Genomic DNA, 24794 nt, shown 5'->3' on the forward strand with positions numbered 1-24794 from the left:
CCTCCTCCTCCTCCTCCTCCTCCTCCTCCTCCTCCTCCTCCTCCTCCTCCTCCTCCTCCTCCTCCTCCTCCTCCTCCTCCTCCTCCTCCTCCTCCTCCTCCTCCTCCTCCTCCTCCTCCTCCTCCTCCTCCTCCTCCTCCTCCTCCTCCTCCTCCTCCTCCTCCTCCTCCTCCTCCTCCTCCTCCTCCTCCTCCTCCTCCTCCTCCTCCTCCTCCTCCTCCTCCTCCTCCTCCTCCTCCTCCTCCTCCTCCTCCTCCTCCTCCTCCTCCTCCTCCTCCTCCTCCTCCTTCTCCTTCTCCTCCTCCTTCGCAGGAATAATTCAACAGCATGATGTTTCCAAGGTAGCAATATTGGATGCTTTGCATTGAAGTCTAATTAACTTTTGTCTATTCTGCCTGTGGCTCGAATAAGTCCTTCCTCATCAAGAGAGGTGTAGATTTTTGCTGCTTTTGGAATTTCCGTTTCAGCTTTGAGAGACTGTATCTGTTCATCAAATTGTCTTTGCTGTTGTAATTTGAAGATTACTGCTTTTGCTTTTTCTCGTTCCTCAGTGCTGACTCTTCGGTGCTGACTTGATGTTGCTGGTTTGTGTTTTTTCAACGCTCACTGCACATATGCCACTGTATTCACTATCATGTTCAAGTTACTGAATCGTTCCCAATGAATAGCTGCTCTCTTTTCTTCAGCTTGCTTCAAAAAGACTGATGAGGGTTTACTATCTTCACCTGAGGCGAAGGTTAGGCTCACTTGTTCTGGTTTCTCACTTTTTAGTCGCTTCAACCGGGCCAACCCAGTGAGCAAATCACTTTTTTTGAGTTCTTCAATGTTGATAGCTCTGGTGCATTGTCCATTGGTTTGTTGATACTGATCTGATGTTTCCACTGTGAAACATTAATTGTGTCCAGTATTTCAGAAACCCAAAAGCTTATTGTTTACGACGGGAGCTGTGTACCCGCTGCAATCGTGCTGTTGAGTTTGATCAAAACTTTATCTATTTATCTTCATTTCGTGTTATTTGACTTTCTGTTTTTTGAACCTCACTGCAATGAATGCTGATTGCGATTGCAATTGTGGTACTGATAGATGTCTCATTGACGCAACTCTGCTCCAGTGACAAATACTTTAAAATGAGTATTCTCTCGGCTGTAATTGTAGATAGGCCACTGCAACACATCCTGTCCTCGGATGCGTCAGTAAACACATGATTTTCAGTTTTATCCCTCGTATTGAAGTATTTTCTTTCGATGCTTCAAAAATTGGAAATTTTTCTTTCTAAAGTAAAAATTTTGCGGCTTCAACCAGTCAAATTTTTTGGTCCCAATGATGTCCATTCTTAGTCCACATGCCTTTAAGTAGTCTCATGTGAACACTGAACGGAGAACACGATCCGATCGCGTCGAATACTGAAAATACTAGTGACAGAATCTTCCTCTGGGTGTTTAAAGATCTTTATTGGTACCTCTGCACGCTTGAAGACTATCTTCAGTAACAGTCCATTGTAGCCCAAGCACCGAAGATCCCTCTATATTAGGTTTCACTTGTTTCGTTTTGCTGATCAGTGTCAAGTCTTCTTGGATTGTGGTCAAGTCTTCATTGTTTTGCCTTATCCACTTCATTAGATCAAATCCGTGTTGTGAGAAAAATAGTTTGTAGAAGAGAAAAGTTTGATTGAATACTCCGATTGCTTCTTCTGTGGGTTTCTACTAATTTGGTGGAATCATCCTTTCAGAAGTTGTTTTGTATTCTTTTTTTTGCTTGAATTGTATATTCTTCTATATTGTCTAGTCATAATCGCTTGAGAGCATAATTTGAACAAGTTAAGTGTCAGCTCCTCACACAAGTTGATATTTGTATATTTGATCAGTCTCGTTAGTTCATGGACGCCATAAAAACGTCAAGCAACTTCTATTCTGTCCGGGAAATGGCACTTTTAAAAACATCGATTCGACATCGGCTGTCAGGGCTATTATTATTCTACTACCCTTCGCAAAATCTTAATATCGTTCCAATCAACCCTTGCAGTAGAGCAGGTCCTGCAAGTAGTTTGTCGTTCAGGCATATTTCTTTGTACTTTGCAAAGACGTCTTACTATGCCAGGTTTGTTTGTGTTTAACAATGGATGGTGTGCCATATACCTTTCTTTGCCGAAGATGCTTTCACTCCGGATTCGGCCAATATCTTTACGAATCCCTTTTCTATACCTGTATCTATTGACTATTGATACAAACTCTTCAGGTTTGGGTCCCTTTGTAATCTTCACTCCAGTGAGTAAAGCTGACCCAAGGGTGAGCTTCAGTTGTTCGGTAGGTTTGGCTCTAGTCCACTCCATAGCATTCCCACTTCGTACCGCTCGCCTGTGAACTTCGTAGTACTCTCTAGCATCTTTTGTGCCTGCAGTTCCTTCAATGACGTTGATTTTGGAGGCATAGGTATCTATGTCTCACCAGGTTTGGATATTTTCAGCCACTTTAACCTCTTATGTGAAGGCGAAAATACAAATTTTGTCTTCTTTTGCCCGCCATGGGTCCACTGACTACCAATCCTAGCTCTGTTCGAACTGCAAAAAGTTCACTTTATGTTCTTATCTTGTTGTCCAATGGTCTCTCTACCTGGTAAGCATCTTGGTCTAGAATGATGCCCACTTCCATCAAATTTAAGGTTGTGTTTGGTAGGACATTCAACTGGTTGAAGTTTTGCTTTTGCTTATTGTAGTCGTAGTTAGTGGTTCCCAAAGAGGTTAGCGGATGCACAAACGCTTCGTTGTACATCCGCTCTTTCGAATGCAGTTCCCTTATTTTAATGAACACATTATCTGTCTTTCAAATCCTTCATTCCGTGTGTGCCAGCTATGTTAAGTTCAACATCGGTACCATTCGCTTGCAACCTCTCTAACACTGTGACCAATGAAAGAAAACGTTGATGCCATATAAAGTGTCGTGCTTTATTGCAGATCAATTTGTCAATACTCTTTGAGCGCATCCACAATGTTGGACACAAAAACTGAGAAATTGATCAGACCTGACGAGTCGTAGAGCTTCAATTTACTTGCCTCGCAAAAGCGCAGACTCTAGCACTGCGTTGATGATCACATGAGGCCTTCAAAAATTCCTCTCAAGAATTCGCGAAGCAGAGTCATAAAATGTGCAAAATACCCCATTCTAGAGATTGCTGGCTTTGCATTTCCTGTCAGTAGAGTTTTCAGTAGGATCATTTTATCTCCTTTCAATGAACATAATAGACCACTCTGGCCATTCGAGAAGGTTTCCGTTGAAGTTCAGGTTTACGTTGCTACGTTAAGGCTACCTGAATGACCCTTGTTGTTTCGCAAAACAGGTTTTGGGGAAGTGTACCGATGTCAAACTCTTGACGAACGATTGCGTAAACATCATAATTGTGAGAAGTGGTTGTTCCCGTTCAGCTCAGGGGTTGCTCACGTTTTACTTCCAGTAGTTGATGCTTTGTTTCGAGCTCTCTCTTTCTATGTCAATTTCCTTTTCAAGTTCTCTCCTTCTCTGTCCAAAACCCTGGTCGCGTCTGTTTTGAATTCGATGTCGAATTTCTTTGTCTGCGTTCACGTCTCTGCTTCGCCGAAGATGTTTCCGAAAAATTTTTTCTGTATCTTGACCGCTTGCTGTTCTTTCGTTTTGCACCGTTTGAGCAACGGGGTTGTCCTTTGGATGGTTGCTGTTACTCTTACTTTCATTCACGGTTTGAATCAGTTTGTTTTTGAAAGTTTCCTGCGTAGGGTGGAATTTTGTTTCGACGCTGAGTCTGCTCGGGCATTCTTTCCTGTAGAAGATGAACAGTCCACTGGTAGAAGAAATTAGGTTTTTGGATCGATTTGAATCGTTGATGATTTTGTAGCCAAGCCTCAGTTTAGTTTTAACTACCTCCCCTAAATCTTGAAACTTCTTGTAGCATTGGATCTGTGGTGGCTGATACTGTTTGGTTTTTGTACAAAATATGCTGATTAAGCTTGAATTGCTTGGTTGCTGTCAGCTGTTGCCTTGCTTAATACTTATCAGCGGGGTTCGTACTTCTATTTCTTTATTGAACTGCGCCTTTCGATTCGCCTCGCTGGCGTTTCGCTGTTCGTCCGTTCGATTTTTGTTAGTTAGTAATTTTCGATTTCTCTGCATCGAATTAGACAGCAGTTTCGCTTCAACACTCCGGGTGTGCGGACCAGATGTAGCAGGCACTCTCCCTTCAAAGACAAGGAACACTTTACACCACCCACTTAGTTTCAGCGGTTTCCATTCTGTCCGGATGATACGTTTTTTGCAGTCAACTTTTGTTAACTTTGTCATCCGCTAAACTGTGGGTTACTGTTTCATTACTTGATACTCAATAAGTCCAATTTACTAATTGTTCAGCTTTGCTGAATCATAAATTGCTTCGCTTCATTTAAGCAAAAATCCAAATTTTCAAATGACCAATTAGTCGCAAATTAGAGGTTTTCATTTACATTTTAACCGCAAATGCTAGTAAGATATTATTTCACAGGATTCTGAACGTCGAGTAGACCCACTATTTCATGGAAGAAATAACAACACCTTGTAGACTGCGTTGTTAGGGCTACCTTTTCTATTTTATACCCAATCCTAATATATGGGCAAAAATTTCACTGTTGAATAACACTATAAGAAAGGTTAACACTTGAGCAAACTCTGCAGCGAACAGCACTGTCGTACAAGTAATCAAACCCAGGATAATTTAACTGTATAGTTTAAGTGATCTCTGAGAAATAGCAAACTTAACCTGAAATCTGAACATTCGGATTAATCTCAATGAACAAATTTTTGTTTCTTAATTTCCCTCAATAACAACAATATCAAAATAGACTAGGCTTCACTGAAGCCATTATGAGAAACTAATTTGGTGCTTGTGCGCAAAGCTTCTCAGAAAACTCGATAAGTTAGTGCATTCATCGTTCAAATTTTTTCTCTTTTTACGGCGGAGACTCTTTTTCAACCCAAAAAATGAAAGATTCCTCAATCAAGAAGCACAACTTGTCATCTCTATACGTTTTCAACCAAGTATTTCCTTGAGGTAATGCCATTTGTTGACTTCTTTTCAATATTGTTCTTCTTATTTACATAAGGATTCTTTTCATTAGTAGAACCAACCCTCATGCATCTGAATTAGTCATCTCTTTTCAAAAAAACGCTTAGGGCGTTGCGCATGTCATATCTCTTTTATCTCTTTATAGGACTCTTCTCATAAGCTCGTATACAATTTTAGTTCTCACATAATTAATAACAAATTCGCAATATTATTATATTGGGTTATTGGAACACTTTTCTGCTGAAAGTAGTTTCAAAGCATTGGTTTGTTGAAACAAGCATTTGCTAAGTAATAAAAACTGGCCAATGAATTTTTGACCAATACATTTTTTAATTCAAAACGTTCTTGTAGATGCCAGTGATCTACTAAACAGCAGAAAAAATGATGCATATATTTTTAAATTAGTTCTCTGTCAATAATGATGACCAAAAAAATTCGGATGATTCTGAAAATTACCCGAACAGTCAGACTTTCAGAAATTTACCTGCACCACTCAACTGAACTTTTCGTAATTTACCTGTACAGTGAGCAAGAGCATGCCGAAAAAGTGGAAGAGTTCTTTCCTTTGTTATAACTTTCCTGTGTCACAATCTCTTTCTTCTCTGTGATCAATAAAACTTTGGCCATTACCCACAAGCAAAATTTGATGAGAATAGTGCTAAAATCGGATACTTGCAGAATTGGTGCACATTTCTGTGTCTTAATTAGAATAAGAGCTGGCCAATCTTTGCAACTCAGCTTGCCTTTGGCTGATCAAAAATTTCCCTGGATCGAGTCTGTTAAGCGGTCAATTTGGTCCGGAAGGTCTGATCATAGTCTTTATATAGTCTGGACAATGGTCTGAATTTGAGTCTGGCCATAAGCGCAGTATAGTCTGGACAAAGGCCTGGGTTCGGTCTGATCAGAGGACATTTTGGTCTGGAAAGTCTGATGAGAGTTCATTTTGGTCTGGAAGGTCTGATCAGAGGTAACTTTGGTCTGGAAAGTCTGATCAGAGCTCATTTCAGTCTGGATAGTCTGATCACAGCTCAAATTGGGTCTGGACCTAAACCTGGGTGCCGGTCGATAAGCGCGTCCAGAAAACTAGAGCAATTGCATACCCATTCTTTTCAAAACTACCGAAATGAAGATTTGCAGTAGAAAAATGCGTATTGTTTCACTTTGGAGAAGGTCATCAGTATTTGAACAGCGGTTATAGCAATTTTAAAAGCTGCGGTCAGAGGTTGACAAATTCTGGCAAAATATATAAGGTTAGCAGCATTTTCGAATTTTGTATTTAATTGCCACTGTCAAATTAATAACATTTCATCGATACTTGTTTTCGAGATTTCAAAACATGGAAAATTAAAAAATCTCATTTTCATTCATATTATTTCTTAGCTTTATATTATTTTACCAAGCTGCGATAGCCGTTATAGCAGTGACTTGGTGTACTATTTCAGGATAATATATTCTCAGAAAAAAAAAGAACTTACCTCCCTGGTCATTCTGTTTTGAGATTTCTGAAGAAAATTGAGTTACAAACGAGTAGTGGAAAATTGCGAAATCCGGAAAGTTTGACCAAAAATTTGTAAGAAAAGTAGTCAACTGCAAGAAGGAGGAAATATCAGCCGTATTCCAAGTGGCAATCTACTGTTTTATTGCTGGTGAATGTGATCTTTATTGTATTTAGAATTGTTCCATCATTTTCTGTGAGGCGTTCCGTAATGACCAGGAATGGAAGATGTTTGAACATGTACAGATACAAGAGGCCATCGGAGCACTCAGTGAAACTAAGGTTAGCCTATAATAATTAAACAACACACCCACATCAACACCAACTTACAAATTGACCACCCACCCAAACGCACGCAGACACGCACGCATGCACTTCTTATATATGAAACCGGCAGAGGTATCAGAAGTGTGATTCACCAGAATATGTATGGGGGTGACCGCTTCTGAATTTCTGCTAGGCTGAACAGTGAGGGGACTTTGTCGCCCAGAAGATCGATCAAATAAAACAAATCAAAGGTTTTGAATCGGCGAAGTAAACGTTACTTTGGTACTAAGCTATTTCCACTCTTCCGCTCTTGTACGCTATTCAAATTTAGATTGTCTCAAAATATTTAACTCTTAATGAGGCTGGTAATACCAATTATTCTCAGTTAAATAACAGATGTAAGAAATTTACTAGCATTTCAATAGAAAAAAATCTCATGACAATTTATAATAAATAATATAATAATGGCGGATTTTCCGTGGTTCACTTCCCAAATGAACTTGACACAAATGCTCACAGTATCGCAATTGTTTTTGCACTTGCAACTTTCCGAGTTTTGACTCACTAAAGTAAGTTTTCCAGCTTCTCCGAGAATCAAGTTTTCAAGTTTTTTCGCAAGCAAGTTCTTTCCCACAAAGTCTCTCTCTCTCTCTCTCTCTCTCTCTAGAAACTCTCGAAAAACTCGAATGTGTGTCTCTTTACTTGTGCGACCCAAATTTATACTCAACCAACACGCTCTTATCCTAAGCAAACAAACCTTAATCTATTAATTACGCTTTATCTGCACACATTGCACATGTCATTTCCATTACGGTGTGCTCAGTAAACCTTGAACGTTGCTTTGAGAACCTCTTATTGCTCCATTTCGGCTCTCAAATTTAACTAGCTGCAATCAATCACTGTTACAAAACATGGGTTGAATAATTAACTAAAATCATAACTAAACTATGAGCAATCGCTGTTCCCAATTTCAAAAACCACTTCATGCAATTCGCTGTAAGTATACAAGCCTAAAAAAGCCTAAAATTTGACCTCAAGGGTTCAATCAGGGGCCAATCGTCCTAATGAGGGGTCAATTTGATAACGATAACCATTGTCACAGAAAGTCCATCCAGAGTTGCGCCAACTCATAATTTTCACGACCGAATTTTTATTAGGACACGAGCAGTGCAAGCGCACTTGTCTGGTGGGTGTTCAGTGGGTAATCAAATTTGAAGACGTCATATTTCGTGTTCTAGAAGTCAAATTCACTTCGGGTAGGAAAATTTCTGGAAATGATATGATGCAAACTAGTTGCATGCCCAAAATTATTGTCCTAGCCTTATTCGTTGCCAATTGTTTACGTTTTGAAATTTTTTAAGGAAACGTGGGTGCCCCAAACCCGAAAAACCCAAAATGTTTAAAATTGACCAAGGTGGTTATTTTTTGTCACTAACTGTCTCAGGTTATTATATTATTACCATTTCAAAGACATTCGACAGTTCAAAAAAGCCAATTTCCGAATTTCGGCACTCAGTCATTCTAAGCACCGACTTATGGTTTTATCCGGCTTACGGTAGTTCCGTGGCGGTGTTGGGGTCACATTTAACTTCAAATTTGGATTCCTCGTACCCGCATTAGTGTATCCCCCAATTGTCAGGTCAATCCGACTTCAACATTTCGAAACTATTATTTTAAAATCAGGTGCAAATAACCCTTATTTGAAAATACACCAAATTTATCTGCATTAAACAGCCTAAAAACCAGTTACACCCTTTTCTCTTGGTACTAGAATTAATAACAAAACATACTTTTTCGTTTTTAGCATAATTTTGCTGATTTTTTTATTCTGGTGGTCATTTTCTATCTCAAAACTTCAAAAACCACCAATTTACGTTACGTCTACTGTTAATAACTCGCGGGTGGATAGTCGGATTGGCCCGGACACAATGCCAGCTTGAGAGGACCATTGGTTGTACATGTCATTAAAATTTGGTTAACGTCCGCTTAACATAACTACCTATGGGGGTGCGGAGGTGATCGGCTTGGTGGTATTTTCACAAAACTACCAGATCATTTTGTCTCTGGTAAAACTTAATTTCTTCACCTCAAATTGAAATTATCTTCAAAATTCTCTTCGTCTCCATCACAAGTGGATTTCTAAAATTAAATCACTCATTTGAACTGTGGCCTGATGCATAAATGCGACTTTGCTATGTAATCAAAATATTTCGGCAGCTCAATACGCTTTTGTTCAGTAATACGCTTGTTTAAGATATATGGCCCAACTCTCCTCTCTCGCGCTTTCTAAACAATAGCCTTATTACAGAAAACTAAACTGAAATGCCTAACTTAAATAAAAAATACTTCTGAAGTTACTTCCCCTGATTCACTTATGCCAATTATAACGCGACAGTATGCATTCTACAGGATGTAATTCACATTGTAGATTAAGAATACTCTAAAACTTTATTGGCCGAATTTCATTAGTAATTACTTGACAGACATAATTGTTCTTGTTAACTGTGCAATGGGTAATTACAAAACTGCTAGTTGTCTTCTTAATCCACAATTAGTATCGAGAGGGACATTAAAGAAATTAATCAACAATTAGGTTTTCGTTTATTTCAATCTAATTGCCAATATCCGTTATAAGATATTTTAACTGTGGAAAAAAGTTGACGCGTGGAAATTGCCACATAAGGCACTATTGATTTATGGCGTGGAAATTAGTTACGAAGTATTGTCACTATTGTTCAAGCTCGACCTAAAAACACTCATCGTGGAGTCCAGTTGCAGATATATCTAATTTGGATGCAAATGCTCTTACTGCAACTAGTTTCCACACACGCTTATAACTCTTAAAACACGGTGCGTGAAAAATAATAACAAATTTGAGTAAATTTACTCGAAATTCCATTGGCCATGTAATGGGCTTAAAAATTATGTATGAAACTGCGGTAAGAATCTAAAAATGGCAGTGACAATAAGCTAGTATAGTAATTCCTGGATCCTAAATGTTAGCAGTTATTAACAAAGATTGGGTTTTTTTAGAAGGCGTCGCTGGTCTCTGAGAGATCAATGAATTACCCAACACCAACTATCAAAGCAGTGCTGCACGTGGGGCGAAAGCAGGGCTACTTTTTCTGGAATGTCTACCTCATTCTCACTTTCATCACTCTCCTCTCTTTCTGCGGATTCGCAATTCCAAACGACCTTCCCAACTTCAGAATTGGGACAACTTTGACTCTGTTACTTACCTCTGTGACCTTCAAACTTACCATTTCAGGGCACTTACCAACTATCTCCTATCTCACTTTTCTAGACAAGTACAGCTTCATGACCATCTCGTTTCTCAGCCTGTTAACCATTGTGTTCGCCTTCCTCGCTTTCTTGTTAGACTCCGCCTGGCAGCCTTACTGCGCACTTGCCGACCAAATCAGTTTCACAGTTCTCTTCTTGTCTGTGATAGCGTTCCATGTTTATTACTACAAAGCTATCAGTCGAGTGAAGCAGGCAAAATCGTGTGAGATGGATCACCTGGACGCAGTCTATCAACTGAACCTGTCTAAGAATTTGACAAACAAAGACGTCCAAGTTCTCACAATGAAGAACCTCTTATCCAGCAGAACTAGTCTGGCCAGTAACTACCACTGCGGGTTCTCCCCCACTGCCTTCAACCCAGAAGCAGCTAACAAGTCCAAGAACGATGGGAAAAACTCGAAGGGACGTCTCTCAAGACAAAACTCAGATTATCGCCAATCGTTTGTTTAATTTTTAGAACATAACTGTCTTCATGCGTTTAATCAATCGACAAGCATATCTACTAAGTTTTGATTCCTGTACGCAGACAACAAACTGATTTTAATTAAGGCGGTGAGTAGCCGATATATATGCGAAAATTGAGTGATGTATAATATAGATGGCAAAACACACAGCAATGAGTTGAAGGTACAGATGCAAAAGAAAGTAAAGAGTTAAGTTTTAAAAACAAATCAATACGTTTCACTCGAGAAACCATAGCAGTAGCCTGTGTTACAAAGAAAATATTTTTGATCTTGAAGGGTTTAGAGCAACCTCAAGGGAACACAATATCAGTAATAAAAATTCACTCTCGTTTTGATAATTAAACTCACAATTGACTTTGATCGGATCAATAGTGATAACGCAGGAGCTCCCACGATACAACTACGTCCAACTTACCGAATAAAACATAAGGTTTTGAAAAAGCCTGATGTGGCAACTTTTTGTGTAAACCCGGGTCGAGACGACGAATTAAAAAACAACAGAGAAACATCTAAAAAGAGACAAAAGCTGCAACAACTTAGGCCAGATTCAGAAATTCGCTAAAAAATTATTCAAAAAGGTATCTTAGTCAATTAAAAACGTTAGCTATAAAACAAAACTAAAACTTAAATCAAAAATATTTTGCCCCACAACACGGTCGATCAGTCTTGTCATCAGTGAGACCAGATGACAAACAAAACAAAAAAGACAGGCTTACCTCACAAAAGTAAAAAAAAAGAAATAGTGTGAAACTAAAACAGAATTCTAAAAGTTATCAGCTGTCAACAATATAAAATTTATTTACTTTCCATTTGGAAATTAATTGAATCTGCCATTAATGAGGCTAAATACCATGACAGCAAAAAGAACAAAGAGGGCAAAACAAAAACCCGCTATTTTTCATGAAAGCATTTTATGAGTCTGTAAATTATTAAAACCAATGGGTTGCTATAAAACATGAGGTTTAAATGAAAATGGTTATTGGTTTTAGTTCTTAGCTAATTGTTTTTGTGTTTTTATCTTTGACTGTATTTGTTTTGTTTTATGTCTTCATTAAATTAATGCAACCTGTCTTTGTGATAACACACACCACACACACACACACACACACACACACACACACACACACACACACACACGCACACACACGCACACACACACACACACACACACAAAAGAAATTACAAGCAAAACTGAAAAGTCATTATTTTTTGGAAACAAGTAGTACTGGAATCGCAAATACCGAAAGCTATGAACTGCAACATCACAAACTTCGTTCATTTGTGTTTCATTAGAAAGCCGATGAGGGTTGTGACAGCCGGAGAAAGACTAAACAGAAACTCGAAGTGAAAAGACCAAAAAAATAAAACAAATACAGTCAAAGATAAAAACACAAAAACAATTAGCTAAGAACTAAAACCAATAACCATTTTCATTTAAACCTCATAAGAAAGCCGACAACATTTGGCATCATGATACTGACTGACAAGAAAACAAACAAATACGAGAAACGGTATATTTGGAGACCAACTGGCGTTAAATTAATAAAAACTATTAGCTACCCATTAAAGTTAACCAAGAAGAGCAAGTGTACACTATTAGAACATATCTATGGAAATTTGTGGCATTCGAGGACAAATAAGTCAAACTGCTGCACGTAAAAAAACATAACCAATTAACGTCGCCCAAATTGCTCTCAAACAGTTTCGTTGAATTGCATACTTAAAGTATAGTAAGCAGAGAGGCTCCAAGACCCCTTATTGCCCTCCGGGTGCTACATGCTTATCCCATTTTTGAAGACAAAAAGTCAATTGGTTCAGACAGAAAATCAGTCGAGCGAAATATCGCATACAAAAGACCAGAGGACTAATGCAACTGCTAGCTTCGTTTGAGAGCAATTAAAAACTCGAGAACCAAAAATTTGTTCAAACATCAATTTCTCACTTCTCTTATAGATCAGTTTGAAACAATTTCACGCCCTTAAACTACACGCTTCTGCACTCCTTTTAATACCTCAGATTGACCAAAATCCCTCTATATGTGACTCTTATTTGACATTAGAAATCGAAATGCGTGAACAGATCTGCAAAAGACAGCTCACCAATACAAACCAAATCCTTCGTTTTAAAAAGATACCAAGCAGGTTAGGTTCCCAAAAAGAAAGATGCATTGGTTCCCATAGCCCCGATGCGGGTTGAATCAAACAAGAAATCAAAAAAAAAGATATTGTAAAAATATTTTAAAAGTGTGACCTTCTTTATTTTCATTTTGTAACAGGTAAACTGAATAAGCATTAAAGATGGTAACTGACTAATAACAACAATGGGCAAGTAGCGGACAACTTAATTTCGGCTGTAAGTGTTTAAATTGTTTGATTTTGATTTCGATTTATCGATACTTACTCTGTAGATTCCAGATTGTTTTGCTGAGCAACTGCTGCTTTCGGGCAGAATGCAACAAGACTGAAACTAGCGTAGAAAACTTAAAAAAATGAGAAAAGGATTCAACAGAGCATTACTAAAACAAACAAAAAAAAATAATCAAATCCATTTTTCAAAGGAAACGAGCGTCATCAAAGTCATTAAAATCAATATCAGCATATTAAAAAGAAAACTTTGCAAGAAACTTAGCCTCAATAGAAAGCAAATGAGACCAGTTAAAACTGATATTAAATTCAAAGACCAAATAGTTTAATAAGCACGGTTAAAATGAAAATTTCTGTTCTATTAAAACAAAAAATAAATGTTCTCAAAAGCAAAAATATTGACTGCTTACTGAAAACATAAAACAACTTTAAGTTTGCTGAATCAAAAAGTATAGGAAAACTATCATTACTGAGAATCAGTAAACATAATCGATCAACGTCGGGCGAATTGCGCTCAAACAAAAGGCGAGAGTTTAGCTTTGCTGGTAGCCACTCGGGGCTCAGGAAAATTAGAATTAGGGAGGTAGAGCGTTGTCGCAGGAATCAAACAGGGGATGGTAGGAGTATACGAGATGGGGATCCAAGTTGCCAGGTGGAGGAGGATAGACGGTGGTGGGGATTGGGAGTCGAACTCAAAGAACCGCCCTTCAGCATGAACTTTAACCGAAATAGTTTACGTGATCACATACACAGCATCTATTCAGCCGAAAGGCTTCAAGAGAACTTAATGCCCCTTGGGCTTCAACTGTTATCCTGTTTCCAAAAACAAAAAATCAGAAGGGTCAGATAAAAAATTGGTCAAGCAAAAAGTCGCATAAGATCAGAGGACAAAAACAATTGCCACAAACTTAGTTGAGACCAATTAGCAAGCAATTGCAAACCATAAAATAAGGTATTTTTTGAATAAATGTTGGCGTCGTAAAAATAATTACAGTAAATGAAAATATACCCGACTACCGTCGGGCGAATCACTCAAACGGCTATTGAGTGAGGGTGGGGCGAATCTGGCGGTTACAAGAGACATAACTGTTGCGGTGGAGAGGGCGGAGGAGGTGGAATTCGGTTGGTGTTTAAGCGCAGAAGGGTCAAGAATCGCCCTTTCCATCATTAATTTAAGTCTGTTTAACTGCTTCGGTGAAACGCATACTAAGATACTTCGAGACTAGTGAGCTGCGAGGTTCTCAGACAACTTTTTCACTCCGGGAATTGGCTGTTTATAAGTTAGTTTTCTGAGGAGAAAAATGCAATCCAATAAGACAATAAGATCAATAAAAGTTTTGAGTGATTAATATAAGTTTCCTACAAGTTTCCTGTTAGAGCATTTGAACATAAAAAAGGAATAATTATTAAGACTACGTGATCAGAACTTAACAACAGACAAACTTCAATTGATCACTGATATTTTTTTAAAACAACTAAAGTCAAACATTAGGACAGTAAAATACATTTTGGACCATCAAAAAGCCTCAATACAGCATCTATTCAGCGGAAAGGCTTTAAGAGAACTTACTGCACTTTGGGATTCGCCTGTTATCCTGTTTCGAAAAACAAAAAATCCGAAGGGTCAGATAAAAAATCGGTCAAGCAAAAAGTCGCATAAGATAAGAGGACAAAAACAATTGCCACAACTTTGGTTGAGACCAATTAGCAAGCAGGTGCAAACCATAAAATCAGGTTTTTTTTGAATAAATGTTGGCGTCGTAAAAAATTTACAGAAAATGAAAATACACCCGACTAACGTCGGGCGAATCACTCTCAAACGGCTATTGAGTGCGGGTGGGCCAATCTGAGTGCGGGTAAACATAAAAAAGTAATAATTAATAAGACTAAGTGATCAGAACTAAAAAACAGACAAATTTCACTTGATCACTGATAATTTTTTAAAACAACTACAGTTTGGAACTAAAAAACTCTCTTTAGCTGTTCTAATGGCTGCGAAGTGGACAACACAACTACAAATGGAACCAACATTCACAAATTCACTTAGTCACTGCAACGAACGGAATCTCAGTCGATATAAACAGAGGCTTCGAGTTGGAGCCAAATAAAATATCCAACATTACGCAGCTCTAAAAGGACAAGGACAACTGTTCTTTTTGAGACAAAACAATATGACAAGAAAAACGACAAAAGTACACAAGAGCAAAAAAACAATTTTCTATATTTGAAAACGAGCTGTCTAAAAGACGAAAACGATTGCTATGAACTCATGCAAATAAGTAGATTAAATTTTATTCTCATTAGTAGCTGATGAAACCTGTCATCATTAAGGATAAATAAAAACAACAAAAATATAACCAATTTTCGCAAAACCTAAAATAATGGCTGCTTTTTGCAAACAAAAAATAAAGTACACTGAAAACATTAGCTCCGTACAAAACATTTTATTTCGATCAAATATATCATAATATTCAACCAATAAAGTCTGTCATTGACAGGATTAATTAATAAGACAGCAAAAAAGAACCACAAATTCCACCAACGGAAAAAAGATTGAGTAAAATTTTTTGAAAACAAAGAGCGCGTAAGTCATAGAAAGCAATATAAAACAAGTATTAACAAAACATAAGCCGAATTATGTCGGAAGAATTACTCTCCAATGACAGGCGAAGAAACAATTCAGAGGCTATAACCTAGATAAATTTTTCTTTATGATTACAAAAATAGTTAACCACGTCGGGATTCGAACCATCCCTCATCCGATCCCTCACCAGAAGCACTGCCCTCTCGGCTTTCAGGCGCTCCTTGTTGCTATGCTGCAATCGACTATATTAGCAAAAAGATTTACTTCAGAGTGAGAACAAAAAAGGATCACTCCAAAATGAAGAACGAAAGCGTGAAAAGGCAAAATAATGTTCTATAAGAAAATTGCAAAAACGGCGAGGCAAACCATTCGCATACAAAAAGACCTACATGTTTACAATAATTGCTACGAACTTAATTTGAGAGCAATTAAACGATTCATTTGATCAATTTAAGTATCCTAAGCAACTAATGAGACCTCTCATTAATCAAAGTAAGGGATAAGACAACGAAGTGAACAAAAAAAACCAGACCAGCGTTAGATGTTAGGCGGGAATAGGTAATAGTCTGGGGAAGGAGGAAGTGAGGTCAGGTGGGCTTGTGGTGAGATCGTGTGAGTTGTTTGTAGTTTGGATAGAGAGGAGGGAGTGTTATGGAAAGAAAACTGCTGAAAAAATCCCTTTTGATCTTAAGTATCATATCCAATTTCTAATTTAGAAAACATAAATCAACTTTCCAAAGGAAAAGTCATAGTCCAAAAACAAATTATGAACAAACAAATGATGAGCAATTTAGAACATCGCAAGACGTCCTGAACTACAATTCAAAGAAAAAACGAATTGCCTGATAACTACCGCTTTTATTGCAGCATCAAGATAACACAGGCAACAAAAGCATTGTCACAAAAGGCGCAAAATTGAACAAATTTAAAAAATTCTAGTTCTAGGATTTATTTGATCAAAATTCCTTTTGATCTTAATTATCTCCCAAAGTTTCCAATTTCACTGTACTGGTAACTCGGGTACTGTTGTAGTCCAATGTTCAAAAATAGATATCAACGTTCGAAAAGAAAAATCAATGTTTGCAAACAAACGATGAACGAACTTTTTTCAGCTGTTGTTTCTTTGTTCTAAAAAAAAACCTGTATAATACCGATCATGATGAGTCTTGTGTTATTAAAGTATTGATAAAAACCCATTACCTCTAGAATCTATGGAGAAAGTTAATATCAAACCCTGAAAGAGGTTTCGGGGCCCCTGATGCCGGAAAAACTAAAAAATTTCAAGCATTTCCAAAGAAAACTTGAAGAAATTGCAAAAAATTTCAAAAAAAACTTCCAAAATTTGTGACATTAAAAAACTGAAAACTAATGCATTGCCGCTAGAAGCTATGCAGTAACCTATTATGAAACTAAAGAGGAGGTTCCTTGGTCCTTAAGTCTTGAGAAACCTAAAAAATGACAAAAGTTACGAAATGAACCTGAAAATTTCAAGTTTCAGCAAAAAATTGCTAAAAGTTGTGATATTAAAATGCTGAACACCATTCCAATAGAAAATAAAAATAAAATTAATAAAAATAAAAGTAAAAAAATAAAAAAATTTCATTGACCTTTTATTAAACCTTGTAGCTTTCCTTGCTCCTTAAGCTGGAAAAACTTAAAGGAAAATAAATGTTAAAAAATTTGAACGAAATTGCAAGCTTTAATTCCCTTCTTTAGCATGAAAACTGGGCCACAATAATGACCAAGTGTATTCTTCAGTGTTGAACGTTTGTTCAGGCTGGGGCACTCCATTTTTCCGTGTTTCCGCAGAACGGCCATAATAATGACCAGTTGTATTATTTAATGTGGAACCTTTGTTCAGGCTGGGCTACTCTTTATTTCATATTTTAGCTTGAAGACGAGACCATATTAATGGCCAGTTGCGATCTTTAATGTTGAACTTTTGCTCAGGCTGGGCCATAAATTTGACCGCCTGCGTATTTTTTTTCATTTTTTTCAAAAAAAGCATTTGAACGTTTTCCTGATAATCCTAATTCATGAAATTCCCAATTAGGGCCGCAATTTTTATTAAAAGCGCATTTCGCTAGATAAATAAACAAAAAAATTACATGAGAAATCACGTAAAATTTGCTTATAAATCGTGTATTTTTACCAGATTGCTCACGTGAAAAGACACGATAAAAGGCCAAATTACACGATTCTGTCGGGCTTAACTTCAGGAGTTTTTGTGTGATTCACATGAAAAATCAAGTGGTTTTTCACAAAAAATTAACAAAAACACGCAAATTGCCTGAATTTTACATGATTTATTGTGTGAATCACAAATTTCTGGTGTAAATTGGCCTTTTATCGTGTGTCTTTTCACTCGAGAAATCGGATAAAAATACACGATTTTTTGTTGAATTCACACGAGAAATCTTTAGAGTGTAATGACGTCATAAGAAAAAATCATATGCTCAATGAGATGCGATACCTTGATTACCATATGCAATTCGTGTTACTTCCATCTTAAGGCAAATTAACTCAAGATCGTTTACTGCGAGAGGTTCTCCCTTCGACCAGCCCAAACAGCGAACGCCCAATTTCATTGTGAGAGAAAACTTGCATAATCGAGTTAATTTGCAATCACTGGTAAGCTTAATGATGTGAACTATTCTTAGGACATTCCCATACAAAAAGCAATCTGGGTCAACGCCCTGGAAATTAAAAGTTTCCTTTCCTCAGATAGATTCTGATCGCTTAGTTCAATAAACTGTTGTGCACTAATCATGTTTCGCAAAAGAAACCTAAAATGGTCACAAAATCCCGCTATCACCTTGAGTTTGTATGAGAAGCTTAGCATGTCGCCATTAATTGGGTGAGCAATCCAATTACCACATGCTTTTCCCCACCAGTATTGCTCATTGGCTTTTCTCTTTCTTTATTGTGTGTTGCCACATCAGTATCTACCACCGACACGTTTACATCACACCACCACCACCACTCTATATAGCTATCTATCTTTAAATATTGCGTCACTTTAGGTTAGCTCCGCTTTGCTTACTCAATTTGTAATCTAGTAGCTAAAATTAGCACAACACTCATGCATTACAAATAACACCATAGAACACGACCGAATAGGCGACTACTATTGACTACTACTGCTACTACCACTATTGGTGCTGGTTGCTAGATTTCTGGTGTTTAATCAACGCATTAACTGAACTCCTGACTGAAGAGCCACAACCAAAATGTAGGTATCCATCTATATATGTTTATATGCTCATGTATTTGTGTACACAATATACTTGTGTTCAGGGCCATAGCTCATTCATATTTCCACAACATGTAGAAAGGAGGCCTTATTTGGAATTGTAGTAAACATTCATGCGGCATTGAGTCATACTTAGTTGTTCGTGTGGCCAATCCAATCTCCCACTTCAGAGAAAATAAAATAAACGTCGGTGTTTATTCTCTCGTTCATTCATTCATTCATTCATTCAACCATTCAGTCCGTCACTTGCTTATACGGTTTCTTCAGTTGCACTGACGTAATAAAGCCTAGTAAAGCTTCTAGAATATTCCGAATGACGTGTGAGTTAATTGTTGCGTTCAATTCCGTCGTCATTACATCACTTTTGTGACGATAGTGCGTGTGAAAGAACATTCGTTTGTTTCTTCATTCGCTCGATCACTTCACAACAACTCGGCTGCAGACTTGATTCACCAACTTAATAATAAATCACTGATTTACTTTACTCTCATCTTACAACACTACCACTAATTTGACTCCGCTGTAAAAAAAATGCCTGCAACCGCAGCTACTAGTTAGATCACCATAATCACTATTATCAAACAGGTATTTCTATTTTTTAAGTAGCCCCCCCCCCCCTCCCGTTATCTCCATCACAGTAACACATGTGGGAAATCATGGGCAAGTTTCTTCCCCTTTTTTTCAACGAATATTGCCCTTTAATTTTAAATAGCTTTTTTTCTTGCATGTGAAATGCAGTGGTTCGATTCACCAAGCGATCGGCTACGAAGATATATACTTTGATTCAAATATAAAATTCAACTTGTAACCGCAAACCGCTCGGGTAACTTTATCCGACTTGGATTAAGACATAGTTGTGACTAATTCACAAGTACGACTAGAGAGGCCTTCACTCACACACACGTGTACATGCATATACTGTCTGCCGCGCTGTTAGACTATTGTGAGAAAAGAAAACGACCGAGCGGTGCTTTTGTATAAAATTCCTCATAGGGATTCCCGCTTTAATTCAAACAATCAGTTAGTAGCGCAGACGAGAGAGAGAGGGAGAGGGAGAAAGGTAGAGGGGGGATAGAGGTAGTAGGAAGGAATGGAGTATGAATAGTGTGTGCGTCATTGTTTAAAAATATACAAATATCTCATTCCTTGTCTAACATTTATCTTCGTCAGTTTTCGCTATGCAAATTCTTTTTCTTCAGCCCACAGTACATTCATTCATACATACATTCTTACATATAGATAGCTAGACTAATACACTCTAAGGAATTGAAAAATGAACTGATTATACACTCATGGTCCGGCCCAGTCCAATTTATTCCCTCTCTCACAAATACCGGCTTATTCCCACATAAATACCTGCCAGTTGCTTGTTAGCCGGGCGGCCAGCCGTTTATCATTCCTTATTATTTGTCTGCTCTTTCTTTGGGCACGATCGGACAAGACAAGGTGAGTGAACAGAGTCCTACTTTCACTTGTTACTCCACCCCACCCCCAAGAATACCAAGACTGTCTGGCCCCCTCAATTATAACCCACCCCGACCCACATCCATGACAAGTCACACAGTTGTGCGAACAGGTATTACAGTCCATGACTCAGACACTATAGCAGCAGCCGCATTCCTGTCTGCTTGCTAGCATGCTACAAAAAGGTGCTTTCATTTACATGAATCTCCCCTGCTGTCATCCTAGTATAAATCACCCGCATTCTCTCACTGACTACCTACTTCTGCTTCACCCTTCCCTCTCTCTCGGAGCCACTATTTCTCGTCTCTTGTTCCCACGTACTTTTCCCCTCTCTCCTCCCACTCGCACAAGTAGACCACTAAAATTACATGATTATTCTTCCTTCCTTCCTCCTTTCCCTATTTGTCTCTGTCACAGCTCCCTTCCAAAAACAGTCTCACACACACAGACACCATCTCAGGCCAGTAAGCATCACTTTACTATACCCGAGATCATTCTGCTCTAACTTAAGTTAACGTGGCTACCCTTCGCCCCATTTTTTTCCCTGTCTCCAAGCCTCGCTCCCATTTCCACGTGGCTGTTTCCATTCGCAGCCATACTTCCTGAGCAGTAACTGGAACAATCACTCATTTATTACTTTTTCTAACTGGAGGTCAGCTGCAGTTAACCAGTTCTCTCCTTTTCAAATCTATTTCCATATTTGCCCTATCATTGCGACATAGCACGATTAAATACTAACCATCACAAGCAAACTAATGATGCTTTGGCTCTACATCTGATTCAATTTATCTTCTTGTCGGCTATAAACCAACAACTACCGTTTCTTGCTCACTAACTTACGTTTGACTTTCGAAATCTCATCAAACTTAAAAGACATCTAAGACGGAACCAAAATCTATTTCAGTGCATAGATTCAATTTAACAGCAAGAATTATGTTTAAAGCTCTGAATCTTAAAAACTAATTATTATTGAAGCGCATTGTCTGTTTACAATTATTTTGAAAAGTCGTAACACCAGGAGAGTATCAATGAATTGCAGGTAAGTTTCAATCTCTGTTCATGATTAGATCCCTGTTCTGTGAGTAGTAAGGTAATGAGTTGAGGAGAGGTGGTTGTATGTTTGGGGTTTTTCTGGTCGTTAGTCGTTCCTGCTCATTACAAATGATGAGACTACCACTGCTTTATTAATGTGAGTTCACTCACTATAGTTACTAGCAGTAGTAATAAAGGATCATGTACTAATGCCCAGTTAGGCCCTCGACCTCAGCCACCACGATTACTACTACTACTTGCTCCCCAAATACAGCTCGTACTCTTTATCCTCACATGGCACATTTCCATGCCCTGAGACCAACTTCCCACTTTGGCTCTTCCCAAAAACAGGTTTGCGTCGTTTGATAATGTTCTCAGGTTTCTACACGCACGTCAGGAGCCAAACGTCAGATAAACACAATGGTCAAACCATCTACTTATCTCAAATACTTTCTTCTACTAATAAGCGGTCACTTCATAAATTAAACATTGAACTCAATTTACCGCAAAACTTTAATAATCAAACCTGTGTTCATACTTATGATATAAACATTAGTGTTTGCTTCATTTTCAGCACCTAACTTTTTTGGCTATATGGTACAATAATGTAACAAAAAACATTGCCGAAACAATCTTTCGTCGCGCTTTACATAACACAAGGCTATTTCATCAAATAACAGCAAAGAACAGAAACTGTTTCAAACTTCCAGGCAGGCAAATAGGGAAACAATAAGGATACATTTTCGGTTACAATTCAAGAAAACATTTTCAAAACTTTAAATTTGTCATTTTAAATTATGAAATGCATGTTTTCCTATTTCAATTAAGCTGAGAGAATGAAATATCTATAATTTTAGGCAGTTCTACGCCAATAGCGCACAACTTTGACAACACTGACGAAAAGTAGAAAAGGAAAGGTAACAAAAAAGTTCAAGCATGATAATGATTCGTACACTTCGCACCTACCCAACTACATTTTTATTCTCAATAAGACAAACATTTTTCACGGGAAAAAATTTGAAGTTAAAACAATGATGTGGAGGAAGCAACACGAGTGACAGTTTAATTGTACCTAATTCGAGTAAGAACTATGACTCAATCCTCGACATATTTTCATTGCAATCACCAATTCACCAAAATCAACGCGCAAAATTATACACAAAAACATCTGAATTTCCAATTGTGCTAAGAATGCTTAAATCACGAAAAAATATAAGATGTAGCATCGTTTTAATCTCTTAAATCGAAAAATTTTAGAAGCTTATATGATAGCTTTATAAAGACTTAACAAAAACGAAATTAACCTAAGATGCGTCTTATAAAAGGCAAGTTGCATTTGGGAACATTGGAAATGGTTTTCCACAATTCTTAGCATTGCAGAAAAGGAAGCTCCGAATCGTCACAAGTCAAGATGTAGAACTAAAGTATCAGATCTTTGAGCAAAGAAAATTGCATATGTTTTGATGACTCAACCTGCGCTTTAATTATTTGATGCCTGGAGGTCAAACTGATTAACTAAAATTGGCCCGATTCCATTTTCAAAAGTCATAAATTGAGGATGTTCACTTGACTTTGTACAATTAAAAAAATTGTTTGAAAGCATTGACCAAATGTGGCAATCTCTGTGCGTTATAGGCGGAAAGAATGTACTTGAAAAAGCTCCTTTATGGTAGTCTAATTGACCAACTGGATACATTACCAAAAATGAAAAGAGCACAGAACGCTTCACAGTTACCGACACAGAGACGCTGTATGTATATACTCTAATCTTGAAACATAGATGACTAATCGAAAACATTCACCGTACAAATGAACCGTGTCAGCGCCATGAGCGTTAAAGCATGCATTCTAACTGACAAGAAAAAACAAGCATCGCAGCTCTTTAATGACTCATCCTTTTCACATGCGTGATCGCAATTCATAATGCACGTTTTTCATTTACCAACTATTCACTTCCGAAAATGGTCAAAAACATGGCAATTGATCTTTACTTCCAAATCTATTTTTCCTTCTTTTCAAGTAGGAAAATAACCGAATAACTTCATTTTCTGGTGAGAAAAAGACAAACACTTCAGGTAAGAGGAGGTGCTGCGTATAGATGCCTATGAATAAATGAGTTTCTATAGTTGAAATCAGCAATATTCAAGAGACAGTTTTCACACGTTTTCATTATGTGAATTTGGCAATATCGCAGACTAGGCAATGATTTTATTCATATAAGGCACAAATTTTTATCTGCCTGTGAGTAACTATACCTTTTTTCTATCTATACCTTGAGTAGTTAATTGAAAAACTCGGAACCTGCATTCGACTTGACACGCAGGATAAGTGACAAAACATGACGTGATCTTTAGTGGCACATGGTCAAATCTGATTAATGTGCGATAAATACTGTAACTTCAAAAAATTACCACTTATTTCTAGCTTAGAACAACCTTATATTTCAGAAACGGTTCAGTACAACTTAATAATTTGCAGGTCAAGCCTTGAAATTTTTTAGGATTACCACGCTTTCGCAAAAAAAAATCATGCTCATGTTCTCCCGCATCTGAACGGATACATGGGTAAACAATCGCGGAATTAAAATGTTTGTTCTCAGGAAAAATACAAAGTTGATATTTTAAGTATCCTTTTGATTGTATTGAATTTACTAGTTCTAACTTCTCTACAAGACAGCGATCTAATTTTGCGGGCTTACTAAATTTTTAATACCAACAAAAGGAAAAGGAGCGGTACGCAATAACATAAGTTCAAGAACGAATCAACAAGTGCAACTCGGATTTTTTACAAAAAAATTATGCAAATGGAGACAGACTTATGCTTGATCCTAAATATAATGGCCAACAACCAAACATTTTTACTTAAAACTTTATGGCTTAACTTGATAGCACTAAATTCCTGCTACAAAACAGATAGTTCGAAATAACAAAGCAGAGTTAGCATAATAATAGTATACAGAACAAAAACAAAAATGCCCAAAAAAACCCATTAGCTTCAAGGACAATTCTCGAAAAAACGTCATTACATCTTTCCATGTTGGCTTGAAATTTGACAAACAGTGGAAGTCAAATACTTATATAAGCAAAATTTATACAGCTTAACCGTTGTCCAAAAAACACCTTATCAATTAGAAATCAAGATACGAGACTGTAACTCATCAATGCTTTTGTGCTAAGTAACATAAAAACGAGAAGTTTCCAGCATCTGAAAACGCAATCCAACTTTAGCAGCAAGAAAGAACGTAAATAAACTAAAAAAATAACTAATAAAAAACACTGTTAGAATAAACTTTTAATTACTCTTTTAAAAAAATAAGTAATCTCAGAGCAAGTCAAATCAATAATAATGTCATGCAATTGAAACTGCACATTCTAAAAACTCATACAATGTTATTTCACAGCATGAAATCACAAAAAAAACACCACAAATGTGTGATAAAACCCAAAATAATCAATTTTTTCTAGCAATTCATCGTTGTTTAAGTCACCAAAACTGCTCGTCTCAA

The 24794-nt window shown here is 37.4% G+C and overlaps 1 protein-coding gene across 1 annotated transcript in view; it reads left to right on the top strand.

Moving 5' to 3' along the window:
* The window catches only part of LOC142335245 (uncharacterized), a 41536-nt gene extending 30777 nt beyond the window's left edge, over nt 1-10759 (top strand). Inside the window, exons 5-6 of the mRNA XM_075383663.1 lie at nt 6737-6841; nt 9860-10759. Of these exons, the coding sequence (XP_075239778.1) occupies nt 6737-6841; nt 9860-10579 (825 nt within the window). The 3' untranslated portion in view covers nt 10580-10759. The remainder of the gene's footprint in view (nt 1-6736; nt 6842-9859) is intronic.
* The last annotated feature ends 14035 nt before the right edge of the window (nt 10760-24794 follow it).

Source organism: Convolutriloba macropyga, chromosome 2 (assembly GCF_964194025.1).
Source record: "Convolutriloba macropyga chromosome 2, txConMacr16.3, whole genome shotgun sequence".
NCBI lineage: Eukaryota > Metazoa > Xenacoelomorpha > Acoela > Convolutidae > Convolutriloba > Convolutriloba macropyga.